We start from the raw sequence: 23,700 nt of genomic DNA, 5'->3' as shown, positions 1-23,700 counted from the left end.
AGACAGATGGAAAAGGCGGTGACAGCACATGCACATGCTCTGCAGCAGTGGTAAAGAATGGGGCCGGCTCCCGACCTCTGGCGGTGAGGGCACATGGCAGGGCTGCCCCTACAGGCCCCCTGCACCTGCGTGAGACCTTTCCCAGTGCAGCTGGACAGCAAAGGTGGGCCAGGGAAGGAAAGATCTGCGAGTACTGTAAGCAGGACTTCTTGATCTCTCCGTGCCTCACTTTGCAGAAGATGACACTAAACTGAAGTGGAGATGGCCTCCTCCCTGATCAATGTGAAGAGCCCACTAGGCAGGAGGCCTGTCCCGTGATTTACTGTGCTTGGTGCAATGACAGAAAACAAAGCCTGACATCTGATTTTCTGGGTTCTATGAGAGAGCTTTCCAAGGCTAATGTTTTTCTTTTTTCTGTGCACAGCTACAACTTTAAGATAGCTACAATGTAAAACCAAAGATGAAGACAGCGCATGCCATGCATGCTTGGTGTCATTTCACCAAAAATATCCTAGAGAGGCAGCACAGTGCCAACCCTGAACACACACACGGGCGGGACGCTGGTGTTCTTCTCTGCACCTGTGACGAATGAGTCGTCTGAAAAAGATGCTCACCTGCCCATCAATAGAGTAAGCCAACAACTGCCTCAAAGTTTTTGCTTCAAGTATTGGCAGCCATATAGACTGCCCTACTTTGGCTTCTTTTCCCTTTCAAAATTCTCTTGATATTTGTTGGAGCAAGGAAGGGAAATTTTAGAGATAAAGAGAAAAAAATTGTTCAAGAGACTTGCATGCTTTCTACTATTAAAACAGAAGTCTCAACGACACCTTTCAACATATAGCTCCAGAAATGGCTACTTAAATGCAAAAGTTGCAAAATGATTCTAGAAGATTCTACCTGAGAAACACATCAAGAATCAGATCAAACTTCCCCAGACAGCTCTGTACAACTTCCCACCAATGCTGGTTCACTTGGACTCCACTTACTGGCCTAGCCTCTCTGTGCTGTTACTGGCACGTGTTTTAATTATGTACACTTTTCATTCCCAAATACATTATTATTGCTGCTGTTTTTACAGTCAATCTTAATTCAGATTTTCCATTTCCGGTGGATTCTTTCCTGCATTTCCAAGTTAAGGCAGAAAGAAAGTGCTGGATGTATAGGTTGCTATGCCCCCCTTAAAAGACTTTTAGGATGGCATAAGGAAAAATATTGGTAATCAGGGTCAGAAGATGAAATACTGGATAAAAACCCATCTGCCATGAACAGCAGGCAAATCCCTTTTAACGAGGCGGCAGTTGGGCATCTTAGGATGCTGCTAGTCCCTGAGGGCCGCTATCTTAGTCCTACAACTTCAAACTCCGCAGGCTCATCAGGGGGCTGTGATGTCATGGGGTGTCCGGGCAGCTGTCCACCAAGCGTTCAGGGGCTGGTTGGGAGACCATTGCTGTGCTTTTGCGCCACCTGGTGGCTTCACTAAGGAATCTCCTGGCTAACTCAGGCCAGCATTGCCCCAAAAGAGCAAGACTGTAACTGCAAGTTATTAGGGCTGAGTTCTGCAGCATTTAAGATGGAGAAAGAGGTTGTCTGATCAAAGCAAAGCGTCAAGGAGGCAGAGAATGTAAAATCTGGTTTCCAAAGAACAGGCACTTACTTGTGAGTTCACCCAGCCTGAACCCTGCCTGGGTCTTAGTCCCTGGTAATCCCTTCAGCAATGTCTCTTAAGGGTCCTTGTGTGGATGGGACTGGCTGGGGCAGCTTGACTGGTTAGAGCTTTCCTGCAGAACACCCAGGGACCTCCTGCACTCTATGTAGCCAAAACTTACAGAATTTTAGTAAATGCATGTTTTTTAAAACAAACATTTATTGTCCTTTTGCTTTTATGACCTATCGTTTATGGGTTTTATCTGTAACTTTTTTGAAAGCAAAGCATTTGGTTTGGAACAGTAGGCCAATTATTAAATCATTCATATGGGGAAAAGTGATTCAATTTACAAAAACCTGCTTTATCCTGTGGTTTCCAGAGATGCCTTGTTGCAAAGGGGGAGGGGGTGAGCACCGAAAAAGTAGGTAACTGTCAACATTTAATGTCTTTGATTCCCACAAATGTATTCTAGATTCTTATTAATATTATCCTTATTATTCTAAAGGACTGAATCACAGTCTCAGTGACAAATGCTTATAATACAGTCTCTGTTGGGAAGAGCACTGAAATATAACACAAGTCCACTCTACACTGAGTTCTCCTTTATCCAGAATGATTTTAGTCAATGTTCAGGGACGTAGTATTTTGCAACAAGAGAAGTAGCAAGGTAATCAGAAATTAGTGTGGGCAACTTGAATCCAGAACCAAGCTTAATCACAATATTAGACTCTCACAATAATTTCTGAATCCTAGTACCATTTGGACTAAGATGCTTCCTTCTATGATATGAGGACAGGGACAGAGATGGAGGAAGAAATGTATAAATATGCAGTTCACTTCATTCCCTGCCATCTGTATTTGGGGAAAAATACATTAAGATGACACCAAGCACTGCATATGTAATTATGTATAATTATACTTGTGCAACTATGCATAATTATCTTCTATCACCCAAGAAAGTAGCAAATCCTCTTAAAAATTGGAACATGAGTCTTAATTCTGAAATGATTTTGTTTCCGTTACCCGTTACTTTTCCACCTTCACATATTAGTCATTTCTCTTCTTTTAGGACAATATTAGCATGTTAAGAGAAATGTTTATAAAACTTTTCATGTTAAAGCACATTATATTGTTTAGAAATAGTTTCCTTTTAAAAAATGAGTTTATTCTCTCCCAAATCAAGCTAAAGGAAAGGAAAACAAGGCAACTAGAGGGGGGGGGAAACCTTTCCCCCCTATTTTAACTATTTTAACATCTGCCTTGATTCAGAAGGAATCAGAAAGATGAACTACAGACATCTCCTTTTTAATGCTCCTCCAATAGACTAAAAAAGAGTAAAATTCACAAATAGAGAAGGTACACATTTTAAGTCAAGACAGAGACAAATTCTGAAGGGGCTCTGGCCAGGAACACAACGCTTCACAGACTTTGCACAGTTTTTGGTCATTACAATCAATAGTGTGAAGCTTACAGCTTTTCCCCTGTTCTCCAAATGAAGTCATTATAAAAGCGGGACTCTGCCTCCCATCACCTTGAGGGAGGGACACATGCACCCTTCCTTAGGAGTTACAATAATAACATTATCCCAGACTACTCTGATCCCCTCCTCCTGCCAGGGGACCTACAAAGGCTGGTCCATTTTGAAGCTATAGAATCAGTAACTAAGGGATCTTAGAAGATTAAGCAGCTTTGTTTTAAAAACAGGTGCTTTTTTGTGTTAACAACTAATCATACAATCCACTTAGCCACTTTAGACTGAGATTTTAGAATTATTTTATCAGAAAACTATGCTCCTTGCGGCTGCTGTGCTAAGAAAGACTGTGAGGACCATCTGCCTTCTACAAGGTATTATGATTTATTATCCTTTAACAAACCGTTCCTCTTGCCTTGTTTGGAGCAAAGGCCCCTTCTACTTTGGAAAACCTAAAAAGCTGCCTATAATTTCCATGATGTGTGATTCCAAAAGGGAGGAAGGGAAGTGCCATTGGCTGGGTGTACCCTTGGCTGCAGCTGCTGCTCCAGTAGCATCTCGTAGATGGTCTTGCAGGGCCCTCTAATGTCCTCGAAGTAGCAAAGTTGCTGCCCAGTCTCACAACTAAGGAAACTGATGCCCACACAAGTTAAATGACTGACCCACTGGCTCATGCCTTGGAAATATAGGAAAGCTGAAATTAAATCTAGGCCTAATGGACTCAAAAAAACGTGTCATTTAATGCTTCCTGGACATTGCCTTCTTGGGAGAGACGAAATGAGAAATAGCAATCTCCATCTTGTGAACTGAATTTTTCTTCAAAGAGATCCAAAAGATTATCCATACCTCACATTGTTCCTTAAAGTTCAGTGAGGAGTTTACCAGGCAAGATTACTCCCCTTTGGAAGGTGCGGAGAGAATTCTGCATGGGACTGCCGGCAGCATCTGGAGCTTTTGCAGCGGGACACTGATTACCTCATCAGCCAGCTCTCAGCGTTCCTGCAAGACGGTCTCTAGGTGGCGCAAAGAGCATGTGGTTCCGTTTACTGAGGCTTGTCTATTTCTGGCTGGCTGGGCATTCAAAAGTGAAAATATCTGCTTGTCAAACTTGTTGGATAATTTCCAGCATTAGAAATCATTACTAAACAGCCTTCCCAACTTCTCGACTCTCTGATGCAAGACCATGGCCTTGGAGAAGTTGCAGGGGAAGGACTAAAATTGAAAACTAAAAAAGAACCGTGGAAAAATAAAGGAAACCAACGCTCTTGATTATTCTCTGTGTTCCGGGTCTTTGCTTCTCCTAAAATGACTTTTCAAGTCCTTGGGCAGTGCTAAAGGTCTTAAAATCACATCAAATTACTTTCATTTAAAAAAAAAAAAAACTGCGTCGTTTTTCATAAAGTACTCATGAAGCAGAATATTCGCCAGACACAGAAAACTAGAATGGAGATACACCCGAGACCCAGTTGTGCAAGGAATTAACAATAATATCAGGACAGACAGAGCTGCATTTGAAAAATTATTCAGATTTTTGGCTCATGGAATACCTTGGTGATTTCAAGTAAGAACAGAGCCTGAAAATAAAGGAGATGCTTCCTACCACTCACCCCCATTCTATACACCCCTCATAAAGACTCGGAGCCCGTACCCACCAAGCGGTCATCCTCCCCACCTCTGTCCCTCCATACTGGGCACTTTGGAATCCAGCTGCCCCAAGGGGCAGAGACGCAGTGCATGTAAAGAGCTGAGGTTTGGCATTTTCCGCACAGCTTGAAAGAATCCTGGCCGTGACAGGACGTGGAAGATGACATTGCAGTAACAGGGGTACCCTAGAACTAGGCTCTCCCCCAGGACAGAGTGCCAGGATCCACTGGCAGTATTTTCAAATTGCACATGCCTTAATCTCTTCCTTGGCAATTGTCATATAACTTGAGGGTGATTTTGCAATGCTTCCCAAGTGTTTTGGTTATGCTTTGCTCACCACACGGAAGTAAAACTTGTCAGGAACTGGGGGTGAGGCAGAAAGTGAGTCCCACCTACCTTCCCTGGACTATATCTCAGGCAAAGGGGCTCTGCCAACAGGGCCACTGCCACCCGTGGGCCTTGACACTCAAGCACAGGAAATTCATCTGCTCCACTAAGCATGACACTTTTTGCTAAAATTTTTTAAAAAATCAATTCAACTAAAAGATCAAATGGAATGTTATGGTCAAAATATCAGATATGATGGTATAAAAATGATGTCAGAATACCTTTGTAAAGCAAGTTGCAAGCTGAATATTATACAATGTTCAACAGGGATTCTTATTTAAAATGTCATACTAACACTAATACTATAAAAACAATAACTTGTTGGATTATTAGTTTTATTTATTTAGTATAAAAAACACTATTGGAGAAGATTAAAAAATAGACCATCTAATTCACTGCTAGTTAAAGTGGAAATTATTCAATGTCTGTGGAAAGCAATCTGGCAATATTAAAAGCCTTGAAAATATATACCACAAAAATTACATAATAGTTCCACAAATTGATCCTAATAATGTGATCATGGATGTGCATAAATACTGGGCTGCAAAGACGTTAATTACAGACTTACTGGTAATTTCAAAACATTGACTCATTCCATAAAAGGGCTTAGTTAAATAAACTGTATTACATCCAAATAATGAAAAACTCCTTAGCAATAAAACACAATACATGTTAACTGATACGAAAATATTTTCAAAGAAAATCCCCATGGAGGACAAGGTGTCTCAGATAACACGTAAAGCGCAGCATCATTTTTGTCAAAATATGCATAAATATTAATATCTGTGTATATGTATATATACAGATATACACATAATATATAGATATTACTGTGTGTGTCCATATACATATAGACACACACATATAATGTATATATTTTTTTCAAGGAAAGAGTATTTCAAATTATAAAATAATGCCCAGCGATTTCTAGTCAACCAAGCCAAAATCTTATTCATGTTGTTTATGATGGAGGTTAAAATAGAAATTCAATTTTACACCTGCAGAATTCAATATTAGCTAAAGGTTACTCAGAAACGTGATGGTGATAAAGGTAAGAATAGAATGAAAATAGAAACAGAAACAATAGATTATATTCAGGACAAGCTGTGTTCCAATTTGCAAACTGAAAAAAAAAAAACACCTCTATGAGATAACTCATCAGCATTCATAACCAGATAAAGCCTTTAGGAAAATGGAAATTTCATAAATCTCAATGTGATTAAACTTCAGGAGACTTTTGATTTGACTCTGATATGAAATAGATGTAATCCAATCATTAACCCAATAATAAGATCCATCCTGCAGTTGTCATCATTGTTTTTAATTCAAACAGAACTTTAAGCATCTTGTGAAGTAGATTTAATGAAGTCTAGATGCATTCCGGGCTAACTACTCTTGGTTACACTTAATCAGAACTGAATAAACAAACTCAGTATTAGTCACACTTGTGCAAGTTCTTCCATTTCACTGCGGCCAGAAGAGATTTTCATGTGATCCTGTTTAAACCAGCTGAACATCTGGAAATGTGGAAACTATTTTGTAAAGCACAAGAGGACCACACGCTCGGAGGAGACATCATTTGTGTGGCTGAGGTCAGCCTGGGGAGGTTGGGAGGGGAGATGGCTTACTTACAATGAAGCCAAGTTTCTTGTAATCCCTAGTGTACATGGACTTGCGTTTCTCCATGCTGCCGCTGCTGTTATTAGGTTCCGACTCTGCATCAAAAGCAATTCTTCGAAGTTCAAATATGATGTCCCTCTGAGCCTGAAGAAGTTAGGGAGAAAAAAAAAGGAGGGAGAGGAGTAAAAGCTTGCTTTCATTGTGTGAAGTTGCATATACTCCCTCCTTCCCCAGGGTCTAAATGAATTACAGCATGCAGGCAAAAGAAAAACAGATAAAAGAGAACCAATGTTGTAAGTTAGGGCTTTGCAGACTACATTTCCTTCTGCCACTCTCCCTGCTGGCCAGCCCTGGCTATATTCCACAGCAATCCTCTCAGCCCACTGCAGACCTAAATGAGAAGCCCAAATATAACGGCAGGGTCATCACTATGTGAAGGCTGAGCTAGAGAAACCAGGGGTAGCCGACTGTTGGAAACAAAGTAAGAGACACGCAAAGTTGGTGAACAGTGTTCGACTTACAAGGGATCCCTAAGTCCACTAATAAGTAACCTCATGGAAACAAACATAGGATCAAAATAAAAGGAAGGGCCAAAAGGCAGAAACAACCCAAGCATCCATCCGTGGGTGAGTGAACAAACAGCATGTGGGAGAGACATACAATGGCACATTACTCAGCCTTAAAAAGGAAGGAAATCCTGATGGATGCTACAACAGGGGTGAACCCTGAAGATACTATGCTGAGTGAAACAAGCCAGACACAAAAAGATAAATATTATTTGATTCCATTTCATAGACAGAAAGTAGAACGGTGGTAACCAGGGCTGGGGGGAGGGGCAAGAGGGGAGTGAGTGTTTAATGGGTACAGAGTTTCAGTTTTGCAAGGCGAAAAGAGCTCTGGACATGGATGATGGTGACAGTTTCACGACAGCGTGAACGTACTTAATGCCACCACTGAACTGTACGCTTAAAAATGGTTAAAACAGTAAATATTGTGTACATTTTGCCACAATATAAAAATAATAAATAAAAGGAAGGGTTTCCAAACTAGCAGGATCTTTCCCTATTAAGAGGCATTGCTCTCCGTCACTGGAAGTGGTAACATGACAGGCTCATCTCTCTGGGGTGACTACACTCGACCTTGCCAAAAACACAGGGCACATGCGCTGGCCTCGCAATGCCTCTTCATCACTCTTAATCGCATGGCCTCGCGCCACGAATGAAGTTCTGCGGCAGCTCCACGCTGCACAGACGCAGTTCACATCTGCAACAGATCAGGCCCTCACGTGCCAATAATCAGTGTTTTCCTTTCCAAAGCTGCAGCCCTGTTTAGGTTGAAAATGTGCTGCTACGGCAGGGCTCCCAGCTGTTTGCTCTCCCTCTGCCCTCACACAGCAAGAGTTCTCCAAGAGCCTTCCGCATGGGGACATAACCTTTCATGCACAGCAACCAGAGACCTAGCGGAGAGCTGCAGCAGGTAGCCAACTGACACAAATGCCAGCCCAGAAACTGGGTTTAACCTGGGGCCCCACTCTTGGCAATGATCACTGGAAACTGGAAATTACTTCCTCAACCTGCAGAGTCAGTGCCACACAGAGTCACCAAGTGGCCCTCATGGAGAACGACTGCAAAGCCATTACCAATGAAGGTGTTGGGACCAAGCCAAGGTCTGTGGCCATGTGATGAAAAGCTTGTTTTTTTATTCAATAAAGGAAGAATGTGCATGTGTTTGGGGAAGAACACATTTATTTTATTTTCTGATTCTCGATTCACCTAAATATTAAAGTCATGCACCCAAGTTCTGAGATGATAATAAAGCAATAATATCTTTAAAAACTCCTGGTTTCAGGGTAGCTCAAGAAAAAACTTTTAATGACACTTTCTCTCCCTCGTGTGCTTTGAGCACTGTGTGGTGAGTGCTCACCTGGTCCTGGGGGTCCATCTTGGTCATCATCCTGTCTTCCAGAAGGTTAAAGGTGAGCACTTGCAGGACATACAGCTGGTGCGCCATCTCGTTGTTGATGGCCCGCTGGGCTCGGATGACATGCTAGAAAGATGGTTCACGAGTGAAATTTTAAAAAGTAAGAAAGAAAGAAAAGCAAACAACAACAGTTACCCCTGGAGTAGAACCTCAGTAGTCTTGAATTGGAGGCACAGGGCATGGAGACTGGTAGACCCACTCTTCTGAAGAAAGGTGAGGACACAGGTGATCCTGGAGCTTCCCTTTACATTTCAGAGCCCAGTAAGCTTCCTGATCCAGGAACCAGAACCCAGGAAAAGATCTCCTGTGGGCAGGAGGGAGTGGGAGGGGGAAGGCACTACAAAGGGACTGGTGACAGCAGCCATATAAACCAAGGGAAGGTGTGCCTGACATGAGGGTGACTGCAAGACAGTTGTGGATTTCTACAACGGAAGCATTCCTTGCATGCAGTGGAGGAACCAATGGCTCATGTCTTGGTGAAAGGTAAGCAATCTTGCCACCATCTTACCCTAGGGCTGTCTCTGATAGGCAAGGCCACCTCCAAATGGGGAAAAGGTTTAGAAGCAACACACAAAAATAAAATCCCCATCAAATCTGTAGTTAATTCACTGTGGGACCTACACAAGGACTTCCACCATCACAATGCAGTGAGCAAATGCTTGTGCATTACTTGACTCACCTGGTAACAAATAAATGGAAAAGAAAATGACTCTTCCCCGAGAAACAGACTGAAAACATTATATAAAGAGAGATGCAGGAAGACTGGATACATGGGCCTTTGCCCTCCACCCAGAGCTGGGTTTTGGACAGAAAGGGACAGCTGCCACCAATTCAACACTCGGGCCAAACACACAGCCTCTTCTGTGAGATGCTGGTTGTACTTTTAAATACCAAACAACCAGTCAATGTGGTGAAGCAACCCTTCAAATCAGTTATTTGGAATGTGCTAGACTGGGCCATGTCTTGCTATCTGAAAGACCATTTTTTTTTTTAGCACTCTGTTGTTGCTCCTGGGTAGATTGCTACAAACTGACTTCTAAGTGATGGTTCAGTAAATGTCAGAGCTGCCCAATATGGAAAAAAATTACCTTACAGCCAGGGCTGGAGGTAGTCTAGGTCCCTAGGGTGCCACCTGGGTGCCTCCCAATCTGGCATTGCCTCCCAATCTGGCCCCCAGACCCTAGCTCTAAGCACCACGCTGAAACATGGTGCCGAAACATGAAACCAAGTAAGGGGTGGGGGAGAAGCCTGAGGAATAGAAGGAAGAAGGCAGGGAAGGGTAAGAGAATACGAAGTTGCTGGACCACAATTATGGGAGGAAGAGAAGCTAAACAATGGTAAGAGGGGGAATCAAACCCCATAGTCTTCAGTCTTTAGAACAGAATGTTAGCTTGTAGCATACCCTTAGTGTCCAAAGTGCATGGCTGTCTATTTTATTAGCAACCTGAAAGTACTGAACCTCAAGTTCCTGTCTGAGAGCACCAACCTCCAACTTCAGCCACCAACATCTCATAAAAGAAGTCCCACTGAAGCCAACTGTTCTTTGAGACAATGTGGCTGCAATCATTAATGCCACTCACTTCCCTTGGGCATTCTAACCTGGACTGCCACACCACAGAAATACCAAGACCCTAAATTACACTTTAATATTGCAGCTTTTACTTTCATTGAGAGCCAATAAGAAGAATGCCCATATTATGACTCCTTCTGCACCTCTCACAAAACTGTTACTGGACCTAGAGTCTATTAGAATGCTCTACCAGGACCCATTTCAGATTTTCAATTCCAGGGTGAAAAAGTTTGCCATTCGAAAGAACTGGGGAATCTCGTTTTATCAAACAATAAAAATTATACTCATATGTCTCTCATCATTCTTGACAGCCAAGAAATTTTAAATCAAACCTGATCACAAATTGCAGTCATTACCATTGCCCTTGGGTTCTAGAATACTGATTTCCTTTGCCCTCAGAAGGTTTTCAGTTTTTGATGGCTTTCTTGCATTGGAAGTGCGGGGGAGGGAGGAGGTGTGTATTAACCACGTGTTTCTGATGTTTTGACATGTGAGACTTTGTTGACTCTGGAGAGAATGACTGTCCCAGCCCTAGCCAATTCCTAGTGATAATAAATGACTCCTTTCACATGCAAACTAACCAGTCCTGAGCCCCGGCTCCCACTCCCCACTATTTCCCTGTGCCAACCAGCCAGGGACAGGTACCAGACCACTAGAGACACCCCAGAAACCCCAGAGCCCACTGAAATCATTCATACTAGCCAATCCTAGGCTGCTTAGCCAGGTTGCTGGGCCTCTCCCAACCCTTCCCTCAAAAACCACAATAAAGGCTCCTGCCCAGTTTCCTCTGGCTCCCTAAGTGCCCAACCATGGCATGACATGCCCCTCCTTTTCTCCTTTTGGGAACTATAAATAACAAACTTTTCTTTTCAATGGTAGCCGTCTCCTGATCAGCCTCCCTATACCTGAATAATAATAAAAACTACATTTTAAAACTCTGTGTGTTTAACTGTAAGCTTCCTAAACTCCTCTTTGGAATCACCATAAACAGAAATTCCTTCTTTCTTGCTTTCTTTTTCTTTCTTTCTTCTTTCTTTTTTTGTAAGCAGGGGAGTCCATCAAACTTGCTTCTTTCAAGTAGCTGGTAAGTCAAGTAGTTGGTAAAGCCTCAGGGAATCTTGCTATTTGGTTTATTTCTAAATATTCTAAATGTTTAGGGCTTCTTTTCCACTGAGGTTTAAGGTTATTTCTGCACTGCAATGAATGATGCTTCCCACCCACCTGCACCTTTCCTTCCTCCCTCTACAAGGGAGCCCCAGAAAATGATGCTCAAAATGTCAGGACATCCCTAGGTACCTGATGTTTCTAGCTAGCGTTCTCATTAAGACAGTAAAAGCTCATATGTATGGACTTTAAGCCCTGATTTCTTCCACCTGCTCGCCTGGGAGAGATTTCCATCCTCTCCTGGCAAAACGCATTCACCTTCCTTTTCTCTCCCGGAAGTTCCGGAGACTCCGCCCTCTAGACATGAGGCACTTCCTGCGTGGAAGCCTTATTTATTCCAATTCCAAAAGCACACTTTTTACCTCTTTATAGTTCCTACTGCTTCCCCACATAAGCAAGTCACAGAGTGAGCCACAGACTGAAGCCAAAGAAGAGAGAAATAAATGTGCCAGTCCCCCCCCAACCCCACCCCACCAGCACTCAGGTACTCACTGTTAAAATGATGGAACGCAGTTGCTTCTGAGCCAAAATATTAGCCATCTCCTGTTGAAGAAACACACACCCACACAAAGGCTTAGGTTAGAAGGATACGTTTCAACATGGCTGAATAACTGCATCCTGGGTGTCTTCCTAACTGCGTATCAGCAGTACTTCTCAAGAAACAATGAATTCCAACAGGCAGTAGTATTCAAATTGTCTTTTGAATATTCCATTTAGATTATAAAAGCCATGTCCAAAAGCAAAGGAAAGAAATCTGGCACCTGAAAACTTCTTTTTTTTTTTTAAGGAATTTCCTCCTTCTGGAAAATGGTGAGTGCTGAATAAAAATCAAGCACTCCAAACGAAAGCAATGATTCTCCATTGGAAAGACTCACCATCTTTCATTAGATTACATATGAGCAGAAAGCTTTTACTAGGCAATGCATGCCTGCAGCAAGGAGATCCAATATTAGAGAACCATCACTTTAAAGATGTAAGTTTTCTAAAAGCCATTTCAACTTAATCTCTGCAAAACCAAAGAGTGAGTACCCCAGGAACTGAAAGCAGGCTATGCAGGTGAACCCAGTGGAGTTTCCTCAAAAAGCATCTATCTGGGCAGATGCAAAGCACTAGAGTCCACGCTCAGCTTAGCTCTGCTGGGCCTCATTTCTGCAAGTTGTCCTTTGGCCTCTCCCAACTGGCATAGAGGATTGGCAGTAATTTTATTAAATGAAATGATTCCCTTCCAAAATATTGACAAGTAGTCAATTTTGTTGAAAATTAAATGGTCAAGCACAGCCTTTGTGCATTCAAAAGTAAAAATACTGCTCATATCCAGGAAGACACTTGAATATTGCTTTTTGGTTGAGAGTGTAACTTTTGGTGTTCCTACTCTTTACTGAGTAGAGAAGAAACTAAGCTACAGTGAACAAACACAGCCATGAATTCTACCCAGGTTAAAGTAAACTTGCAGAAAGCAAAGAGAGCCAAGAACAGGGGGGAGGCGCTATGAGGGGCACACAAGCAGGGTGGACAGGGGAGGCACGGGACAGCAGGGCCTACTGTGTGCTCACAAGGGCATGAGGGTGACTTACAGTCAGAGGACAATCAAGGATGTCAATATTGCTCTCTACATCAACCTAACAGCGTCACCGCCACCACAGAAAGGAAAGCAAGCAGGAGAGAAGAAGGGATGGAAATTCAGAGGACTCTGTTAGAGGCCAGCAGCTTCATTCCCACACCCTGCTGAGCCACCGCATTGAAAAGTGCCCAGATACTGTAAGGCAACTCAGAACTGCTACATGGCACTAAAGTGGAAATCCAATACTGGCTCCTCTTCCTTGCTCTTGAAAACAACAAAGCAGAGGCAAGGACACATTCAGAAATGAGTTCAATGGTGACCTGGAAGGACCTTTCCCTTCCACAATGTGAGCAGAAGGCAATGCTTTCTTCCTGATCTAAATAGAAAGGCCCACAGGTTGGTCTGTCTTTCTTTCTTTCTTTCTTTCTTTCTTTCTTTCTTTCTTTCTTTCTTTCTTTCTTTCTTTCTTTCTCTCTCTCTTTCTTTCTTTCTTTCTTCTTTTCTTGAATCAGATAACAATTAAAAGGGATCCTATAGTTCTCTTAATTTATTTTTCTTTTATAAAATGAAATGACTGCCCAACAGACACACAAACAAGAAAAAGAAAAAAAAAAAAATACTTTTCCCTGCCTATTTTAGCCTAACAGTTCATGAGATTTTTAAAGTAAGTTAGAAGAGACAATATATTCCCAACTTCTACTAGCAATTACTTTAACTATCTGTTTACAATATTTATCTTTTGCATAAGGCTATGGGCGCCTGGCGGGCACAGAGACCGTCTCATTCTTCTTTGTATTCCAAGCCCAGAGCACAATGTCTGGCACAGAGCAGATAATAAATGTTTGATAAAAGAACAAATAAATATTTTACACCACCCTCCTAGGAAACAGGAGCTCAGGCAGAAAGAAAATGGAAATGTCGTTGTCTACATCATGGGTGATTTTTTTTTCTTTTTGTCTAATGTTAGAGAATTGTTGAGAACCAAGTGGGACATAGCATCGTGCAAGTCACAAGCATTGTGAATCATTGCCGAGGTTCTTTGGGAACTCAGTTACGGGGAGCTTTCAAACTTCTTCCTTTTGAATCTTCATTTTCTGCTTTTCTACCAAATCTTTTAACTAATAAGTTTTTTAAATAATGCTTATCACAACCATTAGTACTTGTAGAGAAATTTGGAAGGGATCTCCCCAATATATTTGCCACTGAAACAGTAAGCTGATAATAGCAGGTAGTTGTAAAGAAAAGGATCCATTTGCCCACCTAACGGCAACCCTCTCCTCTACAAAACTAATGCACTCCTTCCCTGCGTTTGTGCAGGCAGGGAAAGAGAGAACCCCCTATATCCCTATATCCTTGAAGAAGCAAGGCCTCCACCTCTGAGGGAACAGGGAGGCATCCTCAGAGGAGAGAGTTCTACTCCAGGCCCGGGGCTCTCTCAGTAAGGCTTACTTCATGGATGGGAAGAGAAAAATCACTCAGGTCCATCTCACTGCGGTGGTGCTTTTCTATAGTAAAGGCAGAAATAAGCTCTAGGTGTTCAAAAGCATTCCAAATTAAGTTTACACATTTTGAACAATAAATAAACTCAGATAATAAAGTCCTGTGAATGTGTTTGGCCCCATGTCACAAAGAGAAGCTGAAATAAGTAAAAGTATTTGACTGAAGTGGGATGTGTCCAATGTCCTAAGGCTTTAAACAAACAAAACAAAAAAAAAGGTGTTCCTCCTATAAATCCAATAATAAATGTTTAGATTATATTTTAATCTTATTAGAGTGAGAATATGGATTTGGTGGTGTCATTCGGGCTTCACGGAGTTGTTTACTTGGCAAATACAAGAGAATTCTGCGGGTGATGCCTCCTTAATCAGCATTCCCTGGAACGTTCTGCAGGTGAAAGCAGGGACAGGGTGAGATGCTAACTCTGATTCCAAAGACCTCAGAGACCTGGTCAAGTTCTTTACCCACTGTGAGTCAGTTTCCTCATTTGCAAAGTAGAAATGACATGGCTTTCTCTTACTAAGAGAATAAAATGAAATAATGAACTATAAAACACATGGCAGACTCAATGATGTTATCATTAATGGCAGACTTTAGGAAATTTTACTATTTGCCAAAAAATTCATAACTTTTTATTTTTCAGAATATACGATGATAAAAATGCCAATGTCAAATTTACACCAACTGAGACTTTAATTTACTTAAAATATGAAATCCAGACTAAGGTGTTATACACTTAGCTGTAAATATAATCCATACCAACCCAAGTGATGTCAACAATTAGCTTCACCTGCTTTACGGGCCTCCACTGACTTTCAGAAAATAATATTAAACAAACTTTTCTTCATTATGAACTTGAAATTGCTTTTAGTGCTAACAGTTCTGTAGCTCACTGAAAATTTTTGTTAAAAATTTAAAACTCATAATTCTCCATTTATTTTGACAAACAACAGTCTTAAATTCAACAGTTTATTATAGAGTCCTGGTTAATTTTCCATGGGCAAATAAACACCTTGTAGCTATGATATTTGTATATCAAATATTCTATTATAATATAATACTTTCTAAATTTCTTCTAGATTATACATACTCTTGTAAATTGGATTGTTTTCTTAAGTGGTTTATGATTATTAGACTACCCTTAGTAGTGGGTTATTATAGCAATGTATGGCAAATCGGTTTCCTGCCAGTCTCATGTTGCAATAACTTTCAAAAAAAGATTTGATTCACAGAATCTCAGCCTAATCTTATACTGGTATTACATTAATCTTCCATTGTTATGAATGTCCTGGAGTCAGTACAGAATGACACCTGATTCTCTATGTGTTCATGATCATGAGAGTCGAATCCAACAAATGAATCATAATGTGGTATAAAACAACATGTAAAGTGCATGCATCTTACTAGTGTCTGGACCCAGAGATCCAAGTGAAACCACAGCCCTTGGGGTGGCCATGAGCCTTCATTTCATGGAAAGGATATTTCCAAAAGTTGAGACCAGAATTTAGCCTTCCTTATCCTACACTCCACACTCAGCTACTGTGTGGTTTGGCCAAAAGTCCGTGGTCTGGCCAGTAGAAGGACCAAGCTCCTCCAATGCCCACATCAAGCTTAGGGATGTCCACAGTGAGAGCTGCAGGCAAATTCCTGGGCTGCCTGGGAGTTATCATGAGCTCAGTATTTAGATAAAAATATCAAATGTACAGCAAATACAAAGTGACACCACTCCTTGTGCAAACATAGCCCCTGCTCCCAGGAATGAACAAGCAATTCCAAATGTAAAACAAACCAGAATCCCTCACATTTAGTCACTGAGGTTTAAAAGCCTTGGTAATAAGCAAATAAAATAAAATAACAACATTCTCGACACAGCTTTCAGTGGCAGGTTTGCTTCCTAAATTCTAAAACAATTCATTGGTAACTGCTGTCGAGCTCCCAGCACACTTTCTAAAGAGCTCATATTTCCACCCAGTTTTTAAAGGAAGTGAATTGGGACCAGGATAGCATATCACATGGTATATTGATAGAGAAAACATGAGCAGAGTTTGAGGTGTGAGCTAAATTCCAAGACAAGGCAAAATTCCACTTTATCCACATCCCTCTAGTAATGGTCCTTTCCCTAGTTAACACACACACACACACACACACAACAAAGGATCTACAGACAAAGGAGACTATCAAGGGACAGGTTTCATGTATGTACATTTAAGGGCTTCCTCCCCTTTTGGAAACAGACGGGAAATGGACTGCTTGCCCCTCCCAGCCACATCCACGCAGGACTGATGTCGCTGAGCACAGAGACCCCTGACACAAGACTGCAATTATCTCAACCAGCAGCGGCAATCTGCATATTTCCCCTCTGTCCTCTCACTTCCCATCTCCCCCAGCCTGGGGAAAGAGTGACACCTCTTAGGGTCTCAGTTTCTTGATCTGGAAAATGGGGAAACACTTTGCTCACCCTAGTGAGTATCCCATGAAACGAGGGAAAATCACAGGGCTTCCACCCCACAGTGGGCTTCCACTGCTGGACACTCCTGCAGCAGCCAAGGGTTGACCCATTTCCACCCACCTCCCCCTGGGTTTGGGGAGGATCCCAGACTGCCAGCCACAGGCTGCAGAGCACAGCTGCTCTGGAGCACGGGCCTACGGCCAGAGCAACCGAGTGGCCCAAGAAGATCCTTAGATAGGAAGGAAAGGGTGTTCTCTGCACGAAAAGCTCCCAGCCCTGGACATAGTCTTAAGACAACAGAAATGCAACTTACCTGCCTCCTCTCATCAGGCGCTTTCAGGAAAAGTGCATTAATTACTGCAATGGTATAGGTTTGGATTTCTTGATCTGACCTGTAAGGACACAGGACAATACAGAAAGTCAGAAGAGACTCCCCCTGAGTCAGAGCTCTATGAGGTTCACAATCACACTCACCCCCAGCCAAAAGGAGGTGAGAGAGAAAGACAGGGCCTAGAAAAGGCATTCAGCTCTGAGAATGCATTTCAGCCACCACAAAGCAGGAAACACAGCAGGTTTGCAATTACTGTTACTAGCTGCACAGTACACTACTCAGTGGAGATCACCTAGAAATCCAGGCAGCCTTCTCCTCTTTTAGGATCAAAAGCATGAACCCAGGAGAGGTAGTAGTAGTAGCAATAGTAGTAGTAGCAGCAGCAGTGGTGTGTGTGGGTGGGTTGGTGTAATTTTCTGTTTGATGCATAAAGTATATCAGGGAGTAGTTTTAGATGTCTCCACATTCCTGGGCTGATTTAAAGGAAATTGCTTTGTCTCCATGGCTATGATATTACATATTCTAAAAATGTATTTCCAAATAGAAACTTTTTAATAACAAAAAGAATAGGTATTTATGTTTCTAAATTTGCTTTTCACTGGAAAGAAATCAGAAATTCTAAATGAAGCAATGATCTAAGGTAAGCCACATGGTAAACAGTAAAAAGGAAGGATCCAAGGCGTAAACAACGAGTGGCTTACAAGCTACATTTGGGGATAATTTATCAGCCGGTTAGGGAGACGTGGAGTGCAGAACAAAGCCTTTGGCAGGATGGGATTCAAAACCCAGTTCACCACAAGCTGGCCGTGTGGCCTTGGGCAAGTTCATGGGCATCCCCAAAACACAATTTCCTCATCGCAACATGGGCAAGGACACACCTACTTCATGGGATTGCTGTGAAGATAAAATAAGACTATGCATATAAAATCCTTCGCACAGGGCTTGAGGAATAATAAACTCCTCACTTTGGTGAAGTGCTTTGTGAATGAACAAGAGTGCCCTCAAGATTCAGAGAAAAGATATATAATACAAAGTTAATTCATTTCACATTCCGGAAGATGTGAAACTAGTCTTATTTCTACAGAGGTTACACACAGAAATCATCATTTTTTAAGAATATGGTAATTTTTAAGCCACAATCCACAGCTTCTGTGGCTTAAATTTTAAATTCTGGTTACTTCCCTGCCTCCAAACATCTAATGTAACTTCGGCAGTTTATGTTACAAGCACAAGAAACATTTCAGAGAACTACTGCATATCCCCGCACACTCCCACCCTGTGCCACCAACCCAAGTGAGTCCCTCAGAGGTTCCTCCTGAGAAGCTGCAGATGAGACCTGAAAGAGCAAGGGAGGGAGCTGTTGGGAGTCAGTTGGGCCCCACCAGCGCCAGCCAGTACGCTGGAGGAAAGGCCTGTCCCTGAGGACGCCGAGGAAGCCATAGTTCTCTCCTCCCCAAGGCTTAGCTACTTTGGTCATTTCTGGACTCTACATGGCACCCCAGTGTCCTCCCAATGACTCCCTTTCCTGTGTAAGCCAGCTTGCAATATGTTTTGCCACCTGCAACCCCAAATACTTTAAAGTACCACTGTGCAAAGGGGTCCGTCTCAGGCTGGTATCATCAGAGACAACCTTAGGAGTCGCCTAAAGGAGGAAAGAAGGGCAAACAGCTCCGACTACAGGCTGCAGCGGCAGCTGTCTAACCTCCACCCACAGTTCAGGCCACTAGGAAAAAATGTACATATTATGAAACACAAAAGAGGAAGGTCATTACAGTCACCTTGAGCCTAGCTAAGGGAGAAGCCTGCCTTTAAAAATTCCTAGTAGAAAATGCCTAACATAAAATTTCTAACTAACTATGAAAACACTCATTATATCACACAGGAAACATCATCTTACATGATTAAGGAAAGACTCTGTTGAAAATCTAAGAGGATACATTGTCCTGTTTTATTAAAAGTAAAACTCTACCAATACCTACCAACATTCATCAAAACTGAGAGCCTAACAAGGGCCAGGCACCCGGACAGACATGGCCCTCACCTCACGGTGGGCCTGGGGGAAGTCACTGAGCCCTCCCAGTGTGACACATGGTTTGGTTCTATGCCAAATTGAGATTCTTTTTCTGGATGTTTAATTGAACGACAGACACGAAACCTTTCCCAGGGTGCTATGTGGCTGTGCTCCTGAAGCCTGTCCCCTCCCCGGAACAGCGGGGCGTGCTTACCCTTGAAGATGTGGAATGAGCTGGCCGATGGTGATCTCCTGTGCCACCTTCTGGTAGAGGTCATGGCTATTGAGCACCATGGACTCCAAAATGGCCAAGGACCGCTGCAGGATGGAGATGTCCATGGCCGACTTATTCACAAAACTTGCTATCTGAAAATGCAAGCGTATACGATTGACTGCTCAGGGTAAGCAGAGCAGAGCAGTGGAAAAGGTGAATAAATAAAGTAAATTGGGATCTCATTTAAGAAACACCAGACACTGAGGGTTACCTGGAATCACAGCAAAACAGCAAGAACCCCTCAGCAAGTCAATGACTGTTCATGACATCATTACAAAGCGTGACTTATCTTATTTCTATAATTCAATGATAAATATATTTTTTAAAGACAACTGCAAAGAATTATTCTTTCTGGTTTTCCCAGGATTATTCTTCTCAGGTTCAGCTATCAGGGGCAGCCGATTTCAACACACATATTGTAAGGATTGCTGTGTTTCTCTGAGACTGTAATTTCAAAATATACTAATAGCCCTTCTTCTTCCATCCCCAGCCTACTTCTTCATCCACACAGTCATGACTTTTATGTGCTTATTTTGTCCCTTTTGTGTTCTTAAGGGACTCCCACAAATCACACTTGTCAACACAATTCAACTGGCAACTTTTCAGTCCCTGGCCACTCTCCTTGCTATTCCTAAACAGAAAACCCTTTACCCCCTTCTTCTAGCTTCTTACGGTTAAAATAAATTCTTTTCATCTCTCCCAAATTTAGCAAAGAGGAAATCATTTAAGTTAGCAGTGCTAAAAGTTAAAATACGAGGTTAAGCTCTAAAATATATTCCCTAAGGAATTAATCGCTAAAGCCCCAAACATAATAAATCGCACTGTAAGAGGGAAATAACGTGGGGGTTAGAATAATGGATCACAGCAAAGCAAACACATGGGTACCATAAAGGTTTTATTTTAGAGGCCTCATTAAAAGTTATTACTGTCTGTTGACAACTCACAATAAAAGGCCATTATTATATCAACATAATGCCTGCTTCTGTAAAAGCTAAGTAACTTGGTTCCATGACAAGTAAACACTCGCTGCCTTCTGTCAACACCAATTTCTCCCTTTCCGCTGTGCCATCGATCGATCCCTCTCCTTGACGGGGTCCTCTCTCCATCCTTGTACACGATAAAGTGCAAACTGGCAATGTCCAGTTGCCATCCCAGTGGTCTCTAGTCCCCTGACCCTGGAAGGAATGCAGGGGTGGGAGGTACAGTACCAACACCCTGCCTGCCCAGCCAGACACATCTGGATCTCAGGTGGTGGGAAATAAATAATGGGAAGTATAGTGACATTGTGTTTTACATTCTGAAAAGCTATTATTTTATAATACAATCTGGAGGAAACGTATGGGAATTTTTAGGATTCCCAAAAAAACTGCTTTAGCTCCTCTCATGGCTAATAAACTTGCCGTGTTTACTGTCTCTGGCAAGCCCTTGCCCTAATCCTCGCCGTCTGCCCAATCCTCCAAATCCATAATGCAAGGCCACGTTTCTTCCTTTAGGGCCATCCTTCTCTGACAAAAATCCCATTACCCTCACGCTGTGTTCACGGTGTAATACTGAGGCTGCTTCCACACAGAGTATAAATTCCCTGATTTCCCCCCGCCCACCACCACCACCCACCATCTTTTGTGGTCTCAGCATAATTCCTGGCACTGATAGGAAACGAAAGAACTCATAAAGAAGTTCATTGACAACACTTTCGGTTTTCTCTCCATTAACTTCCTCCTCGTCCCAGGCTCCCCTGCTTGTCTTCATTTATTAAATCTGAGTGTGCCTTATGACTCCACCCATGCAGTCTTCCCTCTGAGAACCTGCTGCTGATGTTGTCAGTCTCCCTCCACCCCCCATCTCCATCCCCTCTTTTCATTCAGTCAGTATTTACTCATTAATTAATTGATCCATTCAAGTATAATAATATGTACTGCTCCTGTGCAATAAAACAGGCTTGCTCTGTCCCCTGGATCTGGAAAGACAAAGATGAGCAACACCCACAAGGTTTTTAACTTCAAGAACCTTATAGTGTAGCAGAGACAGACGGAAAGCCTTTTGCTGTGAAGTGTATTAAGTGCTTACTCTTGGCACCCAAAAGGACACCTCCATTTGGATATTCCAACAAAGCCTAAATTTAAATTAGGTGAAAAATCAATCTCATTATCTTCCTTACTCCTTCCTTCCTGATTATAACCCTTTTCCACGTATCCACAATCATTAGTGATTAATATTCCCTGCTCCAAATCTTCTACCCCTGTGAATACGTTTGAGTGGTCTCTCCCTTTTGAGAAGCAGTGCATACAGCCAACACTAGCCCACTGGTCCAACTTGCTGCTGAATTACTCTTAGTGATGAAAGTAAACTAATAAAACACCATCTTCTTCAGTTCCTTCTATATTCAAGCTTCCCATTGAGTGAGAATTTACCCACTACTTCCATAAATATCATTTTGACAATATTTTCTTTCTCAAAATATTCAATCAGAACTCTCAATGTTTTCTAATATGAAGTATACCTTCTTATAATGGTCTTAAAGTTCGCTATAGATCATTAACTCTGCCCTGGGCCCAATGGGTTTGCTCAGGGGTGGTAAAATAATATGTGGTCTTTGGTTTCATTCAGGCATATTTATATCCACATACATGGTCCATTTCCACTTGTCATTTCTATATATTTCTCTCCCATGAAACGAATCCCTTATATTGATGAAGGTATTCTCTAAAATTTATTTTTCTATTAATTCCCCTTTTACTTGATATGTAGATTCGATTATTTCCGCAATCCTAAAGCATGTTGCATAATGAGCATTTTGTGTGACACACCTAGCTAAGTACCTGCCGGACTGAGAGTGGGTCCTTTATCCTGTGTATAATTCTGCAGTAGATACTATCAAATAGTTGTGTTTTTCAAACCAACTCCTTTCTTTTGTCAGTGGTTTTAAGTAGACATTTAAATGATCTAATACTTTCACTTAATGAGTTTTAATAACCACGGCATTGGGATTAATCCAAGTGAATGTAATAATTATCTTCCTCAAAAGAACTCTAGACAAACTCCTCATTAGTGAATGTAAAAATTAGTGAATGAACAAATGTTATTCTCTACATCCAGTTTGAAAACTACAGATCTTAATATAGCTATAGAAGACTAGAGGTTGCCTGGTTAAATTTTAATTTCCTTTATCCCTCAAAAGATTAGTAATGATTTCCTTAGCCTTTCAATTTCCCCTGGCTCTGTTACTCTACTTCTGGCTGACACAGGTGAGCCAGCTTAAGCCAGCCTGTATCATAGGGAGGAAGGAGGAAGAGGTCAGAGGAGTTAGCAACAATTATACACACACACACACACACACACACACACACATATATAAAATCTCCTTATGCTGCTCATTCATTTAAAAATGTTACCTAAATAAAACAGAGGAATATATAGGTAACTTTTAAGAAGAGTAAGGCATTGCATTGCGTGAATCAATGACCCAATAAACACTTAGAATCACTAAGAATGAGATCTTAAAATTCACCTATGTTATCCAAACCTATAGAAAGCATGAAGCTCCACTCCCATATTGTAAATTATCTGAATAAGGGCCCATAAATCTCTGAAGTTTTTAAGAGGCAAAAAATTCCTGGGTCTCTAAACCAAAGTGGCAGGATGTTTGTCCAGACACCGAAAACATTTGCGGGGTAAGCCAGGTTCTCCTGCACAGCTGAGCTTTCAAGAGCGTTTATAAGAAACTTTCCTTCCCAGAGAAGCAAGAGAAGGCACTAATGTTATACTTGGCTAGGGGAAAACCAACTCGTAACACAGAAAGTTCTAATTTTTTTTCCTTTCTTTCTTCTCTATGTTTTCCTAGTAGCCAAGTCTTTAAAAAGCAATGACATTATATATTGGCATCAAGGGATTCCAAGTTTCAGAGTGTTTATGAAATGGTGGTATTTGCTGCAGCCAAAATTTGTAAACTAGAATCTAGATCCACACATAACAAAACAGATAAAGTAATAGAGAAGATAGAGGCTGGCAGGGAAAAAATATTTCTCCAAAGTGGTATGAATTTGGCATTAATAGGAAGCCAACTCTAGACCACAGAGATAGGCATCTTTTGTCAGCC

The 23,700-nt window shown here is 41.8% G+C and overlaps 1 protein-coding gene across 5 annotated transcripts in view; it reads right to left on the bottom strand.

Annotated features, from left to right (window-relative positions):
- Positions 1-23,700, bottom strand: part of ELMO1 (engulfment and cell motility 1) — a 504,832-nt gene that overhangs the window by 287,207 nt on the left and 193,925 nt on the right. For 4 of the 5 annotated variants that reach the window (XM_012777572.2, XM_012777576.3, XM_012777575.3 and 1 more), the window contains exons 9-14: positions 19,545-19,696; positions 17,302-17,380; positions 13,056-13,100; positions 11,974-12,024; positions 8,691-8,813; positions 6,780-6,911 (exon numbers count right to left, since the gene is read on the bottom strand). In XM_012777572.2, coding sequence (XP_012633026.1) covers positions 6,780-6,911; positions 8,691-8,813; positions 11,974-12,024; positions 13,056-13,100; positions 17,302-17,380; positions 19,545-19,696 — 582 coding nt within the window. The remainder of the gene's footprint in view (positions 1-6,779; positions 6,912-8,690; positions 8,814-11,973; positions 12,025-13,055; positions 13,101-17,301; positions 17,381-19,544; positions 19,697-23,700) is intronic. The other variant, XM_076006306.1, reaches the window with a different exon arrangement.

This window comes from Microcebus murinus, chromosome 9 (assembly GCF_040939455.1).
Source record: "Microcebus murinus isolate Inina chromosome 9, M.murinus_Inina_mat1.0, whole genome shotgun sequence".
Classification (NCBI taxonomy): Eukaryota; Metazoa; Chordata; class Mammalia; order Primates; family Cheirogaleidae; genus Microcebus; species Microcebus murinus.
Note: the sequence above shows the minus strand (reverse complement) of the source record. Positions and strands in the feature narration are given on the sequence as shown.